Below are 24229 nucleotides of genomic sequence, written 5' to 3' on the forward strand. Positions count from 1 at the left end.
GTGGACTATATATATTATATATACACCCATAACAGATTGTAACTGACAGGAAAATTATATAGCTGAGTCAAAACAAGCCTTCTTCAGAAATTATCAGAGCAAGGAGTGCTCACACTTGCAGAGGAGAAAGAGAGGTGGAGGTCCCACCCCGCCACTGTCACTCACCTCCTCTGTGGGTTGCATACCCTTATGGCATCGTTTGAAGGGCAGGTGCTGTAAGCATGTTCACCAGCAATTCTCTGTGAGCTGCAACCTCGATTGATCGAGGTTGCAGCTCAAGGAATTACCAGTGAACACACGCCTCCCCCTTCAGCCAAATGGCACCATAAGCGTGTACACCCCACAGATGGAGGTGAGTGACAACAGTGGAGTGGACCTTCTGCCTCCTTTTACCCACTATAAGTATGAGCGCTACTTGCACTGAAAACAACTGAAGTGGGCTACAGATGTAGACACTGAATGTGCAGGATAAGGGAGGGAAATATTTCATTGCCAGTTGCCAAAAGGCTATACCCACACATCTGTAACAGAGCACTTGAGACATACTCTTCGTTCAGCCTCCTGGTTCAATGGTAGCACCAAACCAGGAAGTGTAACAGGAAGTATCTCAAAGGAAAGAAATCTTCCTATACCAGATTTAGAGTGACTGTGGCTGCTTTGAACATGACAGTAGCTGTACTGCCCATGCTGATCTCTCTTGTCCCTCTGAACTAGCAGCAATTACCACAATCATGTGAAGATTGTGTGGATAACCCATGTGTTTATTCAGAGCATCAGGTTCCAAAAACACTACCTCTGGAAGTGCCTTTAACATTTTTGTGCCTTCTATTTTTGTCTTCTAAATTGCACCTTCTATTTTCATCTTCTCAATTGCACTTGAGAAGAGAATGTTAGTCTATAATAACCATTTGAAGATCAATTCCTGGCCATTGTGAAAATTCCTTTGCAGGGGACAAAATTTCCTGGAAGATATGTCCTTTTAAAGTATAAATGTCCTGTTTCCTAAGGGATTTTTTCTAATGTCTTGAAAATGCTTTACAAAAAGAACTCCACAGTTTGCTTTCTCTTTCTGATGAATTGGGATGGAAACTAACTTAAGGATGTGACTATTAATAGGTCCATAACTATTGAACAAAATATTTAAATAAACAAACACACATTCTGGACCGTAAATTCTCTTTTGTCCTGAAGCATTATTGCTTTCTGGGGCGGGGAAGAAGAGCTCATTTCTAAACTAGTAATGCATAATGAAGAAAAGTATGTGATAGCATCTTCTTTCTTTCAGGGCTTTTGTGCTGCTGATGTGGAACCAATTACCTTGAAAGGTGGCAAGCAATTTGGTCTCTCAAGGAACAGCCATATTGCAGTTGCATTTGATGACACCAAAGTTAAGAATAGGTATGCCCAGTTTTGAGATGAAGTGGTAATCCCTGTGATAGTTCCATGGTGCACAGAAATCTGGATATGTTAGTAAACAGGGAAGCTAAGCAGATATTTACTTTTCTTATCACCATACATAGAACAATTGTATTAATTTTTCTTGCCCTCCTAGAGTTCACTTTCACTACTAGATGCTAACTTAGCAAGACGTCAACTTAACCTTAAGGCCATCTCCTGAAATTTGTATGGCTGTTCAATCTGGGTCCCATTGCTCTAAAAACTCAATAGGATAAAGAGAAACAAAGCCAGAATACCAAGGAGAGATAATTTAATTAGGTCTATATGTACCAAAAGTCACAGACAAAGAATAATATATTTTTTTACCAGAAGTCACTAGTTTCTTGGAATTAATATTGCAACCTGCAGATGCTAAGATTCTCTATATTTTGAGTTATGAATTATAAACCTTATTCATAAATAGGAAAACATGCTAAAATAGTTGGATCATCACTTATCATCACTGCCTCAAGATGTTTATACTGGGCAGTATATACATTAAATAAATCCATCCATCCACTTTATTACGGCCAACGGCGAGATAAAATAAAACAACTACAGAATAATACAATCAGGTTACAGCGTAAAAGCAGATAATAATACAATAAAACAAAAAGAAAGCAAATATTAATACAGTAAACCTTCACCAAATTTCTGCTACTCAAACCCTGCATCACTCCTTTCGACCCTCCTGTGCCGTAGTTTGCCTGCTATAAAGCAGAACTTTGCAACTCTCAAGGAAATCGAATCGTTCAAATCCGCCAATAAAAAGTCTACTTTCACTTGCTCTGAAGCTGACCCAAACTGACAATACAGGGGTAATTAACTCTTCTCTGAGATCCCTATAGAAACTGCATTTCAACAATATATGCTCAGTAGATTCCACTTCTCCTGCCAAACATGGACATAATCTCTGGTTATAGGGAACCTTATGAAATTGCCCTTCCATCACTGCCGACTGCAACACATTCAGCCTAGCCACTGTTAAGGCCCTACGATGCTCCACATAAGTTATCTTTCGTAAGTATCGTGCCAAACATTGTCTATTTATTTGGGTTCCCATCCGTACTCCATAACCCACTTTATTGATATCGCTCTGTCTGGCTATGTCACTTATACGCTGGTTTATAATATCTCTGGCCTTGGTAAACCCTAACTCCCTTATTGCTGGAAGTGAAAACCCCAACCCCACTTAATTTCCTATCAATTGCACTTTTCCATCTGGTCTTGTAATCATCCAGCAGAACCAGTGGGGCGAGGCCAGCTGGGGGGAAAAAACAATTTAAGCCAATAGCCAGAAATGGCTTTCCAGATTCTGGCTTCGACAGGAAGCCATCCCACTTCTAATCTAAGACAAGCATTGGGAGCCGAATGAGCTACCCTCAACATACCCAATTAATACCCATTAAACAAACAAACAAACAAACTATTGCCTTTTGTGAAATGAGGTGGCAAGTTTTCATCTGAGTTTAATTTCTCTGCTCACATAAACACTGTGCAGCTTAAGCCCTCAATAACTCTGTGCAACCTGGATAATTGCATTACTTATGTTGCAGATAAAGACTTAGGCATGTTCAGAAATGGGATGGAAATATTTTAGTCTTTAAAATTTTTGCTTGCCTTTAATAATATTACTGTTATAGGAAAATATATTTATTTTTCCTGTGACAGTAATATTATATTACTAGCTGACCGGGTGCAGAGCATCTGCGCCCCTAGTTTTCCCTGACTCTCCCCTCCCCTCACAGCCCCTTCTCCCTGACTCTTCCCCTAGGTGTCTCTGACACCCACCCAGCCTTCTTCTCCCCCCCCCTCCAACCACCTGCAGTTTCTGGTCAGCTTTCAAGCTGGCCCATTCCCTCCTGCCACTGCCTCCTTTTCCTGGCAGCCCAGCCACCTCCTTACCCCAGTAGTGGGCAGGGCCTACCACCACTGTCTCCTCCCGCCGGCCACCTCCGGCCAGCTTCGCACACCATCCAGCCGCCTCCTCAGCAGGGCTTTGGCCACCCAGCCACCTCCTCAGGCCAGCGGGGCATTAGCCACAGCCAAAGTCAGGAACTCTCAGGAGTGGTGCCAGCACTCTCGCCAGAGGTTGCCACACATCCCCGGCCCGTCTTGGATAATCTATTATATAGAGCAGAGTTTCTTAACCTTGGGCCCCCAGATGTTGTTGGACTACAACTCCCATAATCCCCAAGCAAAAGTCATTGCAGCTGAGGATTCTGGGAGTTGTAGTCCAACAACATCTGGGGGCCCAAGGTTAAGAAACCCTGATATAGAATATAACAGTAATATTATAACAGTATAAAATAATAGTATATGTATTTATTGTTTAATTTATACAATTTATGCCTTTCATTAAAATAATCCCAAAGTGGTTTACAGTATAATTAAAATAATACACAATTAAAAGTACAAATATTCAGTTTAAATATAAGAATAATATATCTCTATTTAAAAGTTTAAAGACCTTTATAAAACAAAACAATACAACATAGAGCAGCAACGGCAAAAAACAGATCTCTCATATGAAAGCCTGGGTGAAAAGTTTTTAGAAAATGTTTTAACTTGTTTTCTAAAAACTGTGTTGGAGATTGAGGAGCAGCTACCAGTGATGGAGACTGAGGAGGAGATACAGCTGCAGGAGAACATTTCAAAGTCTGGGGGCAATGATTGAGAAGGCCCTGTCCCAGGGGCGTAACTATAATAGGGCAAGGGGAGACAGTTGTCTGGGGGCCCACTGCCTTGAGGGAGCCCCCAGAGGCAAGTCACATGACTGACTCCCCCAGCCACACACCCACCCGGGCTTCCTTCAGTTGTAGTCATCCTCCGAAATTGATGTGAGTGTTAAGACCTGGAGCTACCAGAACAGCATGTCTTTCTCTGGTACCATTAAATGACTTGCATCATCCACAATTTACAAAACCTTTTAAAAATTAATTTAGGATGATGTTCTATTGTGGCACATAGTTTATATATATTAAAAAAATACTATGCTTTTTGTTACCACTATTCAGCCTCATTTAAGATTTCTTTACTTCACGTGCTGAGCTTCAGTGCGGGGGGGCCCATTTTAAAATCTTGTCTCTGGGCCCACTCCAACCTTGCTACGCCCCTGCCCTGTCCCACGTGCTCAACAGCCAAGCTCCCTCATTACCGGCACACAGAGGAGAGCCCTCTCTGATGACCTTGTCAAACAGGCAGAAACCTTGGGATTAATGCTTATTGAGAGTTAATTTATGTTTTTTCTTCTTTCCCAAATTTGTAGTCTCACTATTGAATTTGAAATCAGAACTGAAGCTGAAAATGGGTTGCTTTTTTATATGGCACGCATCAATCATGCTGATTTTGCCACTGTTCAGATAAAGAATGGGTTTGCACACTTCGCTTATGACCTGGGACATGGAAACACCAGCACAATGATTCCTAGCAAAATCAATGATGGCCAGTGGCACAAGGTATGAGTTTTGGACCAACAGGTAAATAATTGTTTGTAGAACTACAAATGTACAGTACAATGACAAACTCAAATAGGATAGCCCTGAAGCAACAACAAACATTTTAAAACAACAAAGGCACAAATGGATATTCTTAAAGGGCTTATAAATTCAGTGCTACTCCATATGTTTCAAATGAGTTTTTCATCAGAAGCACTGCTTGTGACCTTTCCAAGGGAATCTGTGTGGCAGCTGTTGCAGACAGGGTGCTGGATTATTTGGACTCGTGATCTGATCCAACAGGGCTCTTCTTATGTCTGTATTGGGGAAGAGCAGATCTCTTGAATGCTCAGCTGGTTCTTGGCACAGCTCTAACATAGGCTTGATGGCCAAGGAGATGGGGGAGTCATTGTAGGGATTCCATCTTTTTCTACAAGACAGCTGTCTGGTTGGGCTCTGATGTTGTTGAGTGTTGAGCACTAATGACAAAGTAAGGATTCTGTTCCAGCCACCCCACTGCTCAGCAGGCTCCCCATCTGAACTGATGGATGTAGTCTAAAGCAAGGGGCCACCAGGCTGTTGGTTTTGAGGGACCTTAAAATTCATACCCAGGCTCTACTGCCTGGGGCAGCTCAGGACTTCACAACTGACATGATAACTATGGGGCAGTCTCATAGGTTACAGGCCATGGCAGGTCACACTCTTGACTTAGTGGCCAGAAAAGTGGGGGTCTGGATGTGTGGGAGCTTTTCCTTGCCATGGTCAGACTACCAGATTTTAGACTTTGTTGCCTAGTTGCATATGAATGGGAGACTACATGTTTAAACACAGTAAGAAATTCCCCTTAGGGGATGAGGCTGCTCTGGGAAGAGCACCTCCATGCTTGCATGCCAAAGGTTCCAAGTTCCTTCCCTGGCATCTCGAAGATAGGGCTAAAAGAAATTATTACCTGCAACCTTGGAGAAGCTCCTGCCAGTCTGTGTAGATAATACTGAGCTAGATGGACCAAGGTCTGATTCGATATAAGGCAGCTTCTCCAAGGCTGCAGGCAGGAATCTCTCTCAGCCCTATCTGGATATTCCAGGGAGGGCACTTGGAACCTTCTGCATGCCAGCACACAGATGCTCTTCCCAGAGCAGCTCCATCACCTCAGGGGAATATCTGACAATGTTCACATGTAGCTCCAAACCAGGCATAGGGGTGCTCCTGGGAGCCCCCAAACAGGCTATCTCAGTAACAACTTGCAGTGATGACTCCCCTCTGCAGGAGTTGTAGGGATATTAGACTGGTCTACCATAGAGGATGATGGATTGTGAGGGATTCCTGAGAACCCTAGAAAAGTTGCTAGTATGGCAGGTACTCTTGCAAAGCCCTAGTCATGCTGTGGTAGATGGAGATGATACAGGCAGTAGACTGTATCAGTCTCAGTAGTATGATGGCTATAGGTCACCTCCAGCCTCAGTGGCTATAGGCCACCTCCAGCCTTCAGAGCCTCTGAACACCAGTTGCAGGGGAGGACAGCAAGAGAGAGGCATTCCCTCACCTCTTGCCTGAGAATTTCTCAGAGGCATCTGGTGGGCTACTGTGTGAAACAGGATGTTGGACTGGAAGGGCCTTGGGCCTGATCCAGTAGGGCTGTTCTTGTGCTTTTAAACACAATCGCCCCAAGTGCCCTCTCATTCAATGTAATATTTGTTCCGCTCTTTGGTTTACTGGAGAGTTAGGAGCAACAAAATAGGAAGAAATATGGCTAGAATGCAGGTGGTATATTCACTGTGAATATGACTTTAGAAGAGTAACAAGCTCACATTACTAAGCCTAATCTATACTGAAGAAACAATACATCCACTGCATGCTCAGTGTCATACAGCACTTTTTCTGAGTATTTATTATTTATTTATTTATTCGATTTTTATATCGCCCTTCCGAGCTGGCTCAGGGCGGTTTACAATTAAAAAACACAAACCATTAAAAAAAATTAAAACAGAAATACAAATATAAACACCAATTTAAAAACATCTTTAAAAAACAATTAAACTATCAAAACCATTAAAATCCTGAAAACCAGGTTAACATTAAAACAATTAAAACTAATTAAAAACTCTGAAAGGCCAGGCCAAACAGATGGGTTTTAAGGGCTCTCTTGAAGGACAGGAATTAAGATTACAAATTTTTGCTGGGAGTGCATTCCACAGCCCAGGAGCAGCTACAGAGAAGGCCCGCCTCTGAGTCGCCACCAAACGAACCGGTGGTAACTGGAGATGGACCTCCCCAGATTGCCTTAATGTGCGGAGGGGATCATATAAAAGTAGTAGTTTAGAGCCTACTCCAACTCGACCCTCAAGGTGTTCACGAACGATTGACTGTTGGTTCAAGGGGGAGGGGAACCTCTGTAGACCCATCACCACCTCCAGCAACTCCCCGGAGGGGGGTAGAGGTTAAAAAAAATTTAAGACAGTCAAATGTTTGCGAACCCCCCCAACATTCGACCCCGGACTGTTGATCCAAACCGGTTTGACATTGAGCCAGTTCACACATCTCTACAATATATATGACATTTTATAGCGTTTCAAAAACAAAAACATAGGCAAGCAACTGCCCTCCAAGAACTTACATTCTAAATGATCCCATTTATCTGAGAAGCATGCTTGCAGACTGAGATTAAACATCACTCATTCTAACCAGAAAGAAGTTGTGTAGGAAGTTCAATCCAATATGTGCTTACCCAGAAGTCCCACTAAATCAGCAGGGCTTACTCCCAAGCCAGTGTATATAGGCTTCAGCCATAGTACTTGTCACAAAAGATATGTAACAATGTACTATAATTCTGTCTTTCCAGATAAAAATATTCCGAAAGAAGCAAGAAGGCACTCTTTCAGTTGATGGTGCTACAAACAGGACCACTAGTCCAAAGAGAGCTGATATTTTGGATGTTGTGGGAATGCTGTTTGTTGGAGGATTGCCCATTAACTACACAACTAGAAGAATTGGTCCAGTAAGGAATTAAGATGCCTTTTTGTGTTTGAAAATTTTTCACATATTTTAGTTATGTGTTGGCCAGTGCTGTAAAAAAATGCATTTAGTTCTAAGCTTCCATTTGAACTTAGGTTCTTTCCCACATCAGCATCATCCATCCACAGAACCCAACAATGCTGGCATGGAAACGACCCCTATCGTTCAGATGGGCCAGGATGTTCCTTTCAGAGGTAGTACCAGAGTGGCTCCAAATTGGAGCCTCCAATAATGCATGAACTGAACCTCAACTTGAACTTGGGTGTTTATCACCCAAGGGGGATACCAATTTGGTTGAATATGGGTCAAGCAAGGATGAAGATCTGAACCATGATGGGGGTGGCGGTGGGGGCTCACGGAGTGTGGTGCTTTGGCCATCGAGGATCATGTCCAAAGCACATCTTTTATGGCCTTCGCAACCACAAGATGTGTTAGTGAGCTAGATGGCATTTGGTTGGCTTGCTGCTACCACCATGCCTGTCATGTGCACTTCACAGGATCATATAGTTGGACACTGTTGGAAACAGAATGCTGGGCCACATAGACCCCTGGTCTGACTCTAATTCAACAGGGCTCTCTGGTTCTTATGAGCTTTACTTTTAGACATAAAATGTGTACACGCCTTGTTGACTGCCTTTCCCCTCCTTTTCATTTCACTTCATCCACTCTGGCCAAGCATGAGGAACAAAACCTGGTTCCCACTAACCATTCAAACTACAAAGGAAACAGTAACAGGAGAATTTCTGAGGGAAAGCATGACTATACAGTCAAGGCCTTGGTGTCATAGTGACTCTGTGAGGCTGTGCTGGCCATACTTCCCACAATGAAAGACCTTTAATGTACTGATTGACCCTCAGGGAGAGGACTGTTCTTGTGATAATGCATTGTACTTGCATATGAATTCCAAAATACGAATGCATTACATGTCAAATCTGAAGTATGTACAATGTATTAGTTCTCCTCAGTCCTACTTAAAACACACATCAGGAGAGTGTAGTTTTCCAAATATATTTTGTACTCTGGCATGCTTAAGAGTAAAAAATAAAAATCTCTTAAGAACCAGCCCTGAGAAAGAACGTAAGTACAATCTAGTAATAAAACCATTGGGCCATATTTGGGGAAAGTGTATTGTTTAGTAATGGGAAATTAGGGGACATCTTTGGGTGCACAAAGGAAGAACACCATTCAGCTCCATGACATAGCAAACCAACTCTAGCAAGCTTTTTCCTGCTTGTGAAATGATTTTTCCTGCTTATGAAATGGAAGAAACATCCACTCTTAACATGGCTGCACATTGGTTCAAAAGATATACAACTTACCAACGTGTGTGTGTGTGTGTGTGTGTGTGTGTGTACACACACACACAAATGGATGCACACACATAGCTTCTTTGGGTGGCATTGGACATGGGTACATTTATTTATTTGATTGATTGATTGATTTCTATACCACTCTTCCAAAAATGGCTCAGGGCAGTTTACAAAGAGAAACAACAAACAAATAAGATGGTCCCTGTCCCCAAAGGGCTCACAATCTAACAAGAAACATAGGATAGACACCAGCAACAGTCACTGGAGGTACTGTGCTGGGGGTGGATAAGGCTAGTTATTCTTCCCCTGCTAAATAAAGGGAATCACCATGTTAAAAGGTACCTCTTTGCCAAGTTACCCAGTAAGAAGAATCTTTAACTAGTTGGTGAGGCTTGTCATTGACCAGGCAAAACCATTTTGCATAGATTATATTGCTAGGAAAGTTCAAGAAATGAAATCCAGGAGGCCTTCTAATACCTCTGGAGTTTGTGGAAGCCGTGAAGTTGGCATACTTGACCTAACCCAAAAAATGGGGTTAGATTCTTTAGCTGAACAATCCACTCTCATGGCAAGAGTGGATGGAGTAGCCTGCAAGTGGAAAGCAGCTATTTAAACTTTAAACCTCCCTGTGCATCAGCTGAGAAGCAGGGAAAGTAGCTTTTACACTGTACACCTTGCTATGCATCAGCTGAGAAGCACAGGAAGATGTTGAGTTTAAATAGTCACTCTCCCTGCTTCTTAGCTGATTTGCAGGGAGGGCTAAAGAAGCAGCACAAGAGAGGATGGAGCAGCCTACACCTCTCGTCCCACTTCTATAAACCTCCCTACGCACCAGCTAAGAAGCACGGAGACGGGCCATTTAAACTATATCAGTTGGCGTGGGGGTTGAAAACCATGAATAACCTGAACTAACCCCCACGATAACTAATGGGTCAGTGACCCTTCTATTTTTTTTAATCTCTGTGCTGAATGAGTTTTGTTCTGGGCAGCAGTATCAAGGTAGTGCGTGCGTATGTGCATTCAGAATAGGGCCTTCCTGATTCAACCTGAGTGGGATCTAAAATGAACTGAGCGGACATCCAAAAACCTGTGAGTGCACACACATGTGCACGCCTTAGAGGGAACAGTGTATTGAGCCACCTGTATATGTAATATGTACTCTAAGGCGTACCCGTCACTAATCCCATGCGTGGCAGCTCTCATGAGAGTTCACGAGCGAGCTGCCAGCAGGGGAAGAGGAAAGCAGTGGTGGCGGCAGATAGGCTTGCAGGTGAGTGGGGGAGAAAACAGCAGGGGGAGGGCGGGGGAAGAAAACAGCAGAAAGCGAGCAGCGGTGGGAGGTTATGGGGGAAGGAAATGGCAGTGGGGAATGAAAATGGGGGGCGGGGGGGCTGAGAACAGAGGGGAAACCTAGAGGGAGAGGGAAGGAGGAGGAGAACTAGAGGTGCAGATGCTCTGCATCCAGCCTGGCTAGTTTTGTATTAATGTGCTTGCAAAAGGGAAGTAAAAGAACAGTTTGAAATTTCTAGGATTTCAACAGCAAACATTATTTTATTGAATTACCATATATGGTAAATTTGAATCATAGTAAATTTGAAACTGAGAAAGATCCTCTGCTTCTCTTGGGCATGAACTATTGATCTGCTTATTGAGTTTTTAAAATCTTTTGAGAACAATTAAAATATGATTATTATATTCAGAATTTCATCTAAAAAATACAACAAAAAATTTAAACCTTTCCATCAGTATATTCTAGTGTAAAAAGTAATGCATTTTGATAACTTGAGTGAATGGATTGTTTGTGCAAAATGTGGTACCTGTAAGTCATTGGGAAGTATGACTTTATTTCACACAAACAAACCAACAAACAAAATCTTCCAAACATATAATAGATGCAATCTGATGTGGTGTTATACCATAAATTTTTATTAGAAAATGACTAAGCCAAAAAAAAAGTGACCCAGAGTTTGTAAGATCTGATCCTAAGTATTTCAATAACACCACATAATTCATCTGAAAACAAACTGAAATTTGTCTCACTAACATCAAATACGTTATAGAATGTTATATTCAAGGCTCCTTCCTTTCAGCATTCCAAGCTCAATGAATATAAATGCTGGGTACTGCTGGTGACATATTTTAAATCTTTCAGTTGGGGAATGAAAGCATTCTTGAATGCTCTTTATACTAACACCTTCTTTTTCATCTTTGCTCAGATCGTATATAGCATTGATGGCTGCATTCAAAATTTTCAAATGACCGAGTCTCCTGTTGACCTGGATAATCCTACGTCCAGCTATAACGTTGGAAAGTGCTTTGCCAATGCTCAAAAAGGAACATACTTTGTGGGAACAGGATTTGCCAAAACAAGTAATGCTTCACAATTTTCTTTTTAAATGAAGCATCAGATAATTTTCTAAATAGTTCTTTAGAAATCTGCGGCTGATCCCGCCTAAGCAGACAGTTGCCAAAGGAGGCGTACACATTGCAGAGAATAAAGGCTGAAAGGGGAAGGAGTGGAAGGAAAGATATAGAGAAATTGGCAACCACACAGAGGCATTACTTTAGGTGAAAGACTCACAGAAAATGATTTCGTTATTTCAAAGTAATATTATGGCTATTAGTACAGTGAATTAGGCCTTCACAACATTGTGACCACTGTAATTAAAAAAATGGATTCTAAAGGATAGAAATAAAGAACCCTGTCTGAAAGCACAGGAATGTCATTTCAGATTGCTTGTGCAGTTAACCATTGCTCCTTTGGCCAATCTAAACACATTTACAATTTTCTGGGGGGAAATGGTACTAATTCTATTAAAGAGTGTGATTTGCATAGCTGATTCAATTGCATTAGGGGAAACTCAAACAGTCTCTCTCTCTTTCTTTCTTTCTTTCTTTCTTTCTTTCTTTCTTTCTTTCTTTCTTTCTTTCTTTCTTTCTTTCTTTCTCTCTCACTCACACACATACACACACATACTTTTTCCATGGCTAGATCTTTCCCTTGGCTACCATGGCTAGTGAAATGTCAGTACTAGTCAGAGATGTCGGGTGGAAAATTCTCCAAAACTGATTTTTTTTCCAGTGGAATTTTTTATTTTTCTAAACTTGTATTGGTTGGCATTTGGACTAGCATTGCACACATACAGCAGTGCAAGCTGTGCCATTGCTTGAGTAGGCAAAGGAGTGACTTTTCCCTTCCATCTCAAGCCATCTATGTGTCACCAAAATATGTCCCTGAAGTCCACATGACCCTCCCTGCCCGCCCCCGGATGATCCCAAGAACCTCTTCAGCTGCCCCTGTGCCAGCGTGGAGTCAGCAATTAAAGAGCTGCTGCTGCCACACCACTATAGGCAGTTGCACCATTTTCTGCTGCCTCCTCGTGGTGGGGGACCAGAATTTCCGACATCCTAGCCCGATTTTACCGACTTGCACAACCCTAATATGCATATCTGCAAAACCCAAGAAGTCACTGATGTTGTATTGATAGTGTGTCTTTTCAAACTTCATTTCCCAGTTGGAGCATATAAAGTGGGGACAGATGTACAAGTGGAATTTGAGTTCCGTACAACTCAGACAAATGGTGTTCTTTTAGGAATCAGCAGTCAAAAAATGGATGGACTTGGCATTGAACTGGTAAATGAAAATGTAAGTGTGGAATTACCAAACTTGTATCACATCATATTGTGCTTCTCATCTGCTACATAACACACTTTTTAAAAAGTTCTGTGTTATTGTTCATGTTGTTGTTACTCAATGCTCTTTCACTTTATGTGAGCTTTTCAGGGACAAGAACAAGTTTTTAAGAAAATTATATACTGTATATAACAAAAAATATAATTTCTAAGCCCATGGGAGGGGTACCTTGATCCAGAATGGGCACTTTTTGCTCATGGGAAAGTTTGTGCATGCTTATCCCACTCCTGAATCAAGAACTACTTGGTCAAATAATTGCTATATGCATGCTTTTTATTCTGAATCACTCTATCAACAACCAAGCCCATGTGCCCAGTTCTTGTGAGTGGATTGGGAGCTCTAAACACAGCTCTGGTTAGATTGTTGGCATAACACAACAGATTACCTCTTTGGGGGCACAAGAGATGGAATGTACCCCCAATCCTATCCAAAGATAGTTGGCACTATGAGAGCTGACAGTGCCAGCCATTAGATCACATGTATTGTAGTAATATGAATGTATCTCACTGCTGAGCATGCGAATCTCTGGATCTGCACCAGGTTAGGCTTCACATTAAAATACCTTTGTATGGAATTTGATTTGTCAGTAAGCATATCAAACTGGAAAGGTATGCATTTAATGAAATTATCTGTAAACAATAGGTATGAGGTGAGGGAAAGAGAAAAAGAGGCTGTTCTCGTGTGCAGCCTGATGTTAAGCTGCATGTGAGAAACCACTGGTATTGGGTCCACAGAGCTGGTGGGGGCTGCAGGGATTGGGGGTCGCACGGCCCCCGGAAGCGCCAGGATGCCCAAGCCCAGGAAGCTGCTTGCAGCCTCCCGGCCAGGGTTCTGCTCATGTGGTGCCGCACATTATGGCAACACACGAGCAACAAAATGCGGTTAATGGAGAGCTCACTCCGGTGGTTCTCATGCTCCATGGAAAGAAAGCTAATCTCCCTTAGCCCGCATTCTGTTGATTGTGGGAATAGGAACATAGGAACATAGGAAACTGCCATATACTGAGTCAGACCATTGGTCTATCTAGCTCAGTATTGTCTTCACAGACTGGCAGTGGCTTCTCCAAGGTTGCAGGCAGGAATCTCTCTCAGCCCTATCTTGGAGAAGCCAGGGAGGGAACTTGAAACCTTCTGCTCTTCCCAGAGCAACTTCATCCCCTGAGGGGAACATCTTGCAGTGCTCACACATCAAGTCTCCCATTCAGATGCAACCAGGGCAGACCTTGCTTAGCTATGGGGACAAGTCATGCTTGCTACCACAAGACCAGCTCTCCTCTCCTCAGTATATATAGCCTCAGTATATCCATAAAGTTAGACTCTCCTTCCAAGATTGCTTCCTAATGTGTAGCTTCCTAAAGCTACACATTACAGTAATTTCAAGTGAATCTCTGTGTACAGCACAAGTTCATCCATTTATATTAAGTAAGTATTTAATCAGTATTTATACTAATGTATGATCTGTACCAAAAACATGACATACAATAATTTGTGTTTACATACTTTGTATGTCATGAAACAGCTTTAAGGTAGTTCAGGTATTATAGCAGCCAGGCCTATTAGCAGATTACATTTTTGTGCTTTCTTTTTGTAGTCATTGGTTTTCCTGATTGTTTCTGTAATTTGCTCTCCAGGTGATGTTCCACGTTGATAATGGTGCAGGTCGTTTCTCTGCCATCTATGAACCTGCTGTTCCAGGTAGTTTGTGTGATGGACAGTGGCACAAGGTTATTGCACACAAGATAAAGCACCGTTTAGAGCTGACAGTGGATGGATACCGTGTAGAAGGTCTCAGTCCAAATGCGGCCTCCACATCAGCAGACACTAATGATCCTGTCTTTGTTGGAGGATATCCTGGTGAGTACACAAACTAGGTCCCCAATGGTTTATAAATATATTTCAAATAAATGTGTTTCATAAGATAAAATTGGCAATTTGACCTAAGAAAATACAGACATACACAGTATCTGCATCAAGCCCCATGCTTCATGAGTATCCAGAACCAGCATCAGAGGATGCAAGTATCTATGTGATGCTATGCAATGCAGTGCTATGCAAATAGTTGGTCCAGTCAGTTCTGACAGTGTTATTTACCAGTTTGCAGTGATTAGGCAGTGTTGATAGCATCAACCTAACCATCTATTTGCAGGCTCTTACATAGATTCTTGTCCACAACAGAATGTGTATATAACATGAGGATCAGCATACCAAAGCTCTCATTTTTTAATTACAATCTAAATTGGATTAGGTCTGGAGCAATCAATCAATCAGAGTGAATTTTGTTCTTTACCCTCAAGGCCAGTTATGCTGTTTCTGACCAACTTCATTAATAGCATCCAAGAGCTTAGGGCAACTAATAGAGCACCAGTTACCAGCAGTTATATCCTCATCCAATAGTTAATTTGATAAACGATAGCTTACGCATCTTCTTCCCAAGGCTCAAACTTGGGGGAAGGAATTCCAAAGTACAAGGGCAGCCAGCAGAAATGGCTTTCTGGATGCAGTCTCTTAAGTAGGTTTGATCTCTCCAATATACCCATGGTAACAATCATTAAAATTAGAGATTTAACCAGTGCTTACAATGGCTCACATGAAGAAAATTACTCAAAGTAGTCCCATTAAAATTAAGAGAATGAATCAGGGATTGCCTATCTTGTTCTTTGAATTTCAGTGGAACCACTTTGAGTAATTTTCCTCATGTCAGCCACTGTTTTCTACTCACAAATGGTACATAGAAAATGAAATATGGAGAATAAGTTGCCTTTTAGGAGGGAAAGAGATTTGAATAATAATTGCTTTCTTTTCTCCCCACCACCACCACAGATGGCCTCAATCAGTTTGGCCTGACCACTAATATCCGTTTCAAAGGCTGCATTCGATCCTTGAAGCTCACCAAAGGGACTGCTAAGCCTCTTGAGATCAACTTCAGCAAAGCCTTGGAGATAAAGGGAGTTCAGCCTCTGTCATGCCCTACAAATTAACAAGACATCATTAAACTCTGATCTAGGTCTGACCACTTAAAAGGGAAAAAAGACCTCAGATATTTAAAATAAAAACCCTACATATACATGCAGTACCTTCATAATAAAAGGTCCTTGAGCAAACATTTTGACTTCAGTCTGTGATATATTCAAAATGGTGCTATTTCAGGGTGTGCTTCCAGAACAAATATTAAATTAGAACAATTTTTCTCCTTGGAGTGAATAAAGCAGCAAGTTACCTCTATGGGATTTGTCAAATCTTTTCCTCAGGTTTGAAGTGAAATGATTTAGTATAGTTTTGCTGAACGGAGTGTATAAATGAAAATCCATGGCTCCCATAGTGGAATGGGAGCACTTTTTAAAAGCTGTGATACAACATGTATGTTTAGATCAAGACAAGCAGCTATGAGTACTGTGTACCCCAATTCCCAGTGTTGACTGAAAGCAGTGGGAACCAAATGGGATAATAATGTCATTTCCCCACAATTTCCCCCTGATATGACTATCTCTAGAACTTTAGCTTCACTATTAAGGGTGTGCATGGACTGCAGTTGGAATACTGCTCTCAATTTGGACCGAACCGTGGTCTGGCAAACCGGTTCGGCTGAACCACAGACCAGCCTGGCGGTTTGAGGCTGTGCTGGGAGTGGGTGCAGCAAGCAGCACCTTTAAAAATAAAGACACAGGTCCCTATCAGCGTGACTACCGCTCCAGGTCGCTTCCTGCTGATGCAGCGCTCCCCCAGCAGCCCATGCATGGCAGCCGCGCAACTCGGTCACTCACCAGGCCTCCGTGCAGGTGAATGATGGTGCTGCACCACCAAACCGGTTCACCAGACTACAGACCAATCTGAATTCGGACCAGTACTCAAATTGCTGTGCACATCCCTATTTACTATTTGCTACTTCCCACTTGAGTTTGGGCTATAGCACAAAAAACCAGCAACTTCTTGTTTTACCTTAGAGCAGCTGGGGCCATTACAGTCAAATGGATATGCTGGTGACTGGGTCATTGGCTTTTTTGGCTTCCACTGTGACATCTAAAAGATGCAAAAGTAGGCCTTTGAATACTGTTCTGAATCTTGCCCCTCTGCCAAATTTTTTTTGCCTCTGTTACCAAATGCCAACTGGCACTCCCATGTCCTGGGTCTGTGTGTGTCCTCCGGAACATTGTCAAGTCCCTGGCTCATCAGATAGGATTTTATCTGAAATGGCCAGTTGCTGTAGTTTGAGCCATCCGGCTTGGGAATGCTGAGTCTAGTCTGGCTGGAATCCATGCTGTCTCTTTGTCACTGTAGCTGTGCCTTATCAATCCTGAGATCAGATTTGAGTCCCACCCACCCACCTACCCACACACACACAAAAACCCTGTTAGGGGCTAGGCCCGTAACCCTGTTGGGGGTAATTACTTATACAGCTTTGCATTTCAGGAGCTAACTCACTCCCATTATAGCAGAAGTTAACAGAGTCTCAGGGGCAACAGCTTTTAAATGATAAGCATGGAGATTCATGTACGGTTAAATTAATCTACTTTATTCAAAAGTCCATGAGGATAGGAAAGACCTATATCTAACCACTGGCTACATGGTGGTCAGAGAGAGACCTATAGAAGCATAGTGCTCAGAGAGAGAGCTAGAAGCTTTCTGGGAAGAAGAAGGCGGCACTCATTCCCAGGGAGTTCGAGTACATTCTATCCATAGAGGGGGTCATAGAGGCAGAGGTAAACAGGAAAGAGAAGGACACCCTAACTATCTAGCTCTACTCCCGATGCCCCTAGTGGTCATTAGTTACTGATGCAAAAGGTTTATGCCATCTGCAGCTGGCTCTCCAATAGTCCTTACATCTCTTATTATGAAGTACAAACTATGATACACGGCCACATACTGTTCCTTGGCTATGCATCTCTCCACCAGAGGGTGCAAGATCTGACCCTCATGCCTCTCTCTGCAGGTTTTCCCTTTGGATATTACAAAGGAAACGGGAAAAGTAGATGCACTAGTCACTTCCATATATGCAGCTCCCACTTAAGCATAATGGAACATAAGTCCACTGGTGCATCCAGTTCAGTAGTGTCTATGATAACTAGGCACAGCAAGGTTTCAGGCATTAGTCTTTCCCAGCCCTACCTAGAGATACCAGAGATGGAACCTGGGACCTTCCTCAAGCAAATCAGATACTCTACCACTGAGCTACGGCCCCATCTCCAGTTGTCGGAAGTTGCTCTCCATTAGATCTGAAAGTGCTTAAGCACCTTCTTCTTGGCCCAACATGTTGCACTTTGGTAACGTCACAGTCAGACAAATATGCATAGTTTCATCATCAAAGTGTTGGGCTACTTCAAAAAACCAAACACACACTACCTTTAAAAACAGTACTGTTTCATTGTCTCTCAGCTTATGAATTGTAATGTCTTCCATGCACTCTGCTAGTGTTTCCTATACTGTTTGTTTATATATTGTTCCATGATACACAAGAGCAAAGAAATTTTTTTGTATGTCTGCTGATGGAGAAGGGGAGGGGAGAAAGGGGAATGGCAAGGTTCACTGCCTAACCAGTTTGTGTAACGTTATTACAAAGAACATATTGGACTGAAAGCTTAATATATCATTTGAACAGCATGAGAATGTTATGTGTTTCTTTTGAAAATATAAAGATATTCACAAACACACTCTGGAAAGAGCAAGCAGACACGATTTTCAAACTTCGGAGATACAAGTTTAAATAGATCTTATTACAAATGTTTGGTGATCACGATACTGCAATACAGTGTATTTATTTCACATGAAACACAGGGGTCCACACATTTAGGATTCGCTCATTGGCCAGCCATTATTTGTGCTCAGCACCAACGCCCTCTCCTGCCCCCAGACTCTTTCTGGCACACAGGCAGAGGTCTTAAGAGAAAAGCGGGTCTTCTCTCATTTGCACAGGGATAGGAGGAGCTTAAAAACAGCAGGAGCACTCTCCTACTACTCAAAAGGAATGTCTGCTGTTTCTTACCTTCTCAAAAGTGGATGTGGAAATGAGACCTTTGGGGAGGAGATCTGTGTGCTGCTGAGTGTCCTGCATGCCAGAGGAACAGGGCCCTCTCCACTGCCAAGCTGGCAAGTGAATTGGTTGATGCCAATTCTTAAAAAAAAATTAAGCCAGGGAAGACAATGACATTCAGAAAGGCAGCAGAGTGGAGGTGAAGTAATATTTTAAAAAGGATCAACACAAGGCATTGAACACTGCATTCTATAAGTCGTGTTGTTAAAAAGTCTCTGAGCTTCCTTGTGAGTTGTTGTGGAGCAATGATATTTTAAATATATAAATAATAATAAAACTATGTGCTGGCTGGTTGGCAAGTTTGAAAGTTCGTGGCACACTTTTTCGGTCATGAAAATCCAGATGAAAATCATGGGGTCAACAAGATGGTGGCTAGCTGTGCTCTCATTTTGGCACTGTAGGCTCAACCAGGAGTGCACAGGATATGTCTAAAAGCTAAGCAAGCACCTTCATGCTTAGGACCACTGTTCCCTCTAAGAGGGATTCCCAGATGTTGTTGACTACAACTTCCATAATCCCCAAGCAAAAGCCACTGCAGCTGGAAATTCTGGGAGATGTAGTCAACAACTTCTGGGAATCCCACTTAGAGGGAACAGTGCTTAGGACACACACAAACTCACTCAAAGCTGATCAGTACTGCACTGGTCCTGGTTAGCTGCTACTTGACTCAATGGGAGGGATCCCCTTCCCCTTAGTGGCCAGGTAGCAGGTGACTAGCATGGATCTGTATGAGTGTGCAGATTATAGTACTCTTTGGAAGCAAAAGCCCTTTTCCCCATCCCTACTTTAAGGTTTCCTTAGGGCCTTCGGGTTTCCTTCTCTTCCCTGACATTCCCTAGGCAATAACAGGTCCTTCAGGGCAGGCAGAGGGATCACTGTGGGCTAAAGTAGCATCTGAGTCACTCACAATATATATGCCAGCACCTTTAGGCTCTGGGAGAAGTCACATGGTGACACAGCAGTGAGAGAGAGGGGAGGGAGGAGTGGCTGTGTACTCCCACCCCAGATTGGAATACAACACAGAGCAAAGCTTTTAGAATTGTTTTCAGTCCCCATCCCTCACAGAATCCCTGACAGATGGGCATCCAGCTTCTATTTGAAACTTACACAGAAGAACTCACTACTGTGCAAGGCAGACTGTTCCTCTCTGTTAGAGAGAGAGACAGAGAGAGAGAGAGAGAGAGAGAGAGAGAGAGAGAGACTCATCTTTTAGGCATCCTGGCATGCACAGTTTCCCCAGCACCAAGTACATGCATGAAGAGGGCAGCCCCCATCACCTCAATGCAGTATGACGGCAATGCTAGACAGTGGCTGGGGAACACCCAACACCAGCAGCAGCAGCAGCAAGAGATAGAGCCAGACATTTGGCAAATGCCAGATGTGGCTGATAAGAGAAACTCCTCCAGAGAGTCATCCCTGATCTCACCAGGCCTGAAAAGGGAACCAGCAGAACTGGTTCCCTGTTTTCTGGTGTCAAGATCATGGTGGCTAAGAAGGGGTTAAGGGGACTCTAGTTCACTCTTCTGAAAGTTTAAAGTGAGCCATCCCCAGGGGTGCTCTAGGCACAAGTGGAGCCATAGGACTTCATTTGCTAGCTCTCCCAAGTTCAAATCCCACAGTCAGGAGTCTAGCGATTCTAGCAGACCCAGAAAAAAAAAGCTAGGCTGCCTACACAAGGGGGCCGGGACAGGCATCAGGCTAAGGGTCATTAATCCCATCTCAAGCCCAGACAAAGGGCTCAGTGGCTGTCATACTGCACTCTTGTGTACATCAGCTTATTAACACTGAATGAGCACAAATTGTGTTACACAAGATTAAGTCCATTGTTCCTAATATGATGCAATTTGCACAGGCTGCACAAATGCGACATAGTAGAACGGCATACTCCAGTGTCAAATGTCAGCCAGTATGTTGTGGCCCTCAACATTCTAGGATTCAAGAAAAAGGGTACTTATCCTCACACAAACAAAACAGCAGCAGCTTCAATAGAGTTTGAATTGCTGGTGATACTACTTCTTTTCCTCAAGAACTTGCCAGGAGATTGCAAGACATGCTGCAAAAATTTCCTGGCACATTCTAGAGGGGAAACTATAGCTCAGAGAATGTATTGATGGCCTAGGTTCTGCACAAGGAACTTCCATAGGACATTACAGCACATTTCTTGAGGAGACCAGCAATGTCTGCTGCTTTCCAGAGCGCTTCTCTTGATAAGATCTACCAAGGGGCAATATGGGTATCTTCAAAATGTTCAAAACAGTTCCATATAGTAATTGGCCCTGGCTCCTGTGGTGGGATAGGAGATATATCCCTGAAAAGTATTGAGACAGTCCTCTCTGCTGTCCTTAAGAAAGCGTTGCCAACTAGGGACTTTATAACAGACATGCAACTATTTGGGGGACCAAATGACTTTTCTAACATTATTTTATTTTTTTATTTATTACATTTTTATATCCCGGTCTTTCTCCAAGGAGCCCAGAGCAGTGTACGACATACTTAAGTTTCTTCTCACAACAACCCTGTGAGGAAGGTTAGGCTGAGAAAGAAGTCACCACCCAGAGAACTCGCGTTTTGGGTGGTATAAAAATGTGATATAATTATTATTAATAATAATAATAATAATAATAATTAGTAGTAGTAGTAGTAGTAGTAGTAGTAATAGTAGTAGTAGTGAGGCACTCCCCTGCCCCAGTGAGGCACTACCTTGGCGTGGTTGTGGGGCTTGTGTGCTCTGAGGAAGGTGAGAGCTATGCCAGAGGTCCAACCATACTGGACAGGTCTCACCAGAGGAGCCAGACAAAGAGTGCCTCTCCCATCAACAATATGGTGAGACGTAACTTTAATAAATCTATACCGGATCGGTCGTCACCCGGGTCAACAAGGACTGCACCAGGTGCTGGAGTCCCTGGACATCTGGTGGCAAGTGGGCTACAGGACTCAGGATCTTCAGCTGAGCAACCAGGGCTGGAGACTGCAAGGTTACTGGAAGAAACGCCACTTAACCGGGGGAAAATATACAGAAAATGCCAACAGGGAAATAATGATCTGCTATTACAAGTCTAGTCCAACTAGAAGAGGTTATTTTAAAAGAATGTACCACATTTGGAAAGAGAAGCATCCAGATACAGAAATAACAGAACAAAGGCTAGCAGACCAGAGAAGATTCATAATAAGAAATAAAGTATTCACAGAAGTTGAGCTGGAAGAACTGCAAAGAGCAACACAGGCTCAAGATATGGAAGAAGAATTACCAACAACTGAAGAAGTTGTGAAGGAACTCTCTGCCACAGGATGTGGTGACAGCCAACAACCTGGATGGCTTTAAGAGGGGTTTGGATGACTTCATGGAGGAGAGGTCTATCAATGGCTACTAGTCAGAGGGTTGTGGGCCACCTCCAGCCTCAAGGGCAGGGTGCCTCTGAGTACCAGTTGCAGGGGAGTAATGGCAGGAGAGAGGGCACACCCTCAACTCCTGTCTGTGGCTTCCAGCGGCATCTGGTGGGCCACTGTGTGAAACAGGATGCTGGACTAGATGGGCTGTGGGCCTGATTCAGCAGGGCTGTTCTTATGTTCTTATGCTCAGGTGGAGGAGGTGTTGAAAATAGAGGATGCCACTGTTGCTGAACTGTTTCTAAATGAAAACCAGGCAACCTCCCCTTTGCCTTCACCTCAAAAACTCAAATGCCGTTTAACAGAAAAGCAACAAGTACTAAAGCAAAAAATAACTGAGCACATGAACCAAACAACCACCAGGGTTCGACTTCCAGCTCTAAAAACAGTTGCCAAAAAACAACTTGCTCAGGCATTAAAAGATGTCAATGCTGCACTTGCAGAAATAACAACCAATAATTTGCAAGAAACAAACCAACTAATGTACAGTGAAGCAACAATAACAACACAAGAGCTCGGATATAAGATCAGTGGACCTGTTAAAAAAGAAAGTAGTACATCACCTAAATGGAAGATTAGATTAGAAAATAAAATCTCCAGGTTTAGATCATATGCTAGTAAATTGAAAGATATGAAAGACAAGAAGCTGAAGAATGAAAACACCAAACAGTATCTGATCCAAAAATACCACCTAGATTCAAGGAAAATTAGAGAAATCCTGGAAATAATAAAGCAGCAAATAACAGCAGTGTCAAAGAAGATTAGCAGATATGAAGCCAGAATTACACAACACAGGCAGAATCTCCAATTCCAGTCGAATCAGAGACGTTTCTACCAAAGCACAGAAGGAGAAACTACAAGAAACATAGAAAGACCAAATAAAGAAGAAACAGTGCAATTCTGGGGGAAATTATGGGACAATGCAATAGACTATAATAAAAAAGCAGGCTGGGTGAAAGAGGTTGAAAAATGTAACCAACAAATGCAAGATCTAATAATAACACCAGAATTAATAAGTGAAAGAGCAAAGAAAATTAAAAATTGGACTGCGCCAGGCGACGATGAACTGCACAGCTTTTGGCTTAAACAACTATCAAAACAATTCAATCACATTTTGCAAGGAGGTGATATTGAACAATGGCTAACAACTAGGAAAATTTATCTCATAATGAAAGACCCAGCAAAAGGTGCAGTTCCAAGTAATTATAGACCGATCACCTGCCTGCCAACCATGTTCAAATTATTAACTGGCATAATAGCAGATGAAGTAATGCAACACCTATTAACTAACAAACAGCTTCCAGTTGAACAGAAAGGAAATTGCCCGAACACCAGAGGCACAAAAGACCAGCTGCTGATTGACAAAATGATTTTAGAAAATTGCAAGAGAAGAAAAACCAATCTAAGTGTTGCACAAGAAAGCCTTCGATTCATTGCCTCACACATGGATACTAAAATGTTTAGAAACAACTGGTGTCAGCAAAAACATTCAGATATTTATTTAAAAAACAATGAGCATGTGGAGTACACAGTTAACAATCAATGGCGAGACACTTGGACAGGTTAGCATTAGAAGAGGCATTTTCCAAGGGGACTCACTATCCCCTCTGTTGTTTGTAATCGCCATGACTCCACTTTCACAAATACTAAACAAAATAGGCCTCGGATACAGGGGCGTAACTATCATTAGGCAGGGGGAGGCAGTCATCTCGGGGTCCCACTGCCTTGAGGGGCCCCCCAGAGACACCTCACATGACTCCCCATTGCCCCCTGCCCAGCCCCAAGACCCTTCAGCCACTTGCCCTGTTTGCCCTCTCTCCTGCTCGTCGTCCTGGTCGGCAATCAAAGCAGCAGGCAAGCTGCTTTTCTCCCCGCCTCTCAGCTGATCGGCGGGTGGGCAGGGCTTCCAGGGAGGCCTCCGTGTAGGC

General features: G+C 42.8%; 1 protein-coding gene across 11 annotated transcripts in view; it reads left to right on the forward strand.

Annotated features, from left to right (window-relative positions):
• LAMA2 (laminin subunit alpha 2) overlaps positions 1-18484 on the forward strand; it is a 759697-nt gene extending 741213 nt beyond the window's left edge. For 10 of the 11 annotated variants that reach the window (XM_053286200.1, XM_053286157.1, XM_053286175.1 and 7 more), the window contains 7 exons: positions 1286-1398; positions 4706-4895; positions 7714-7869; positions 11413-11566; positions 12712-12842; positions 14521-14743; positions 15710-18484. In XM_053286200.1, the coding sequence (XP_053142175.1) occupies positions 1286-1398; positions 4706-4895; positions 7714-7869; positions 11413-11566; positions 12712-12842; positions 14521-14743; positions 15710-15867 (1125 nt within the window). In that variant the 3' untranslated portion in view covers positions 15868-18484. Of the gene's footprint in view, positions 1-1285; positions 1399-4705; positions 4896-7713; positions 7870-11412; positions 11567-12711; positions 12843-14520; positions 14744-15709 lie in introns of those variants that run through there. The other variant, XR_008313916.1, reaches the window with a different exon arrangement.
• Positions 18485-24229: the final 5745 nt, after the last annotated feature.

This window comes from Hemicordylus capensis, chromosome 1 (genome assembly GCF_027244095.1).
Source record: "Hemicordylus capensis ecotype Gifberg chromosome 1, rHemCap1.1.pri, whole genome shotgun sequence".
NCBI classification, from domain to species: Eukaryota; Metazoa; Chordata; class Lepidosauria; order Squamata; family Cordylidae; genus Hemicordylus; species Hemicordylus capensis.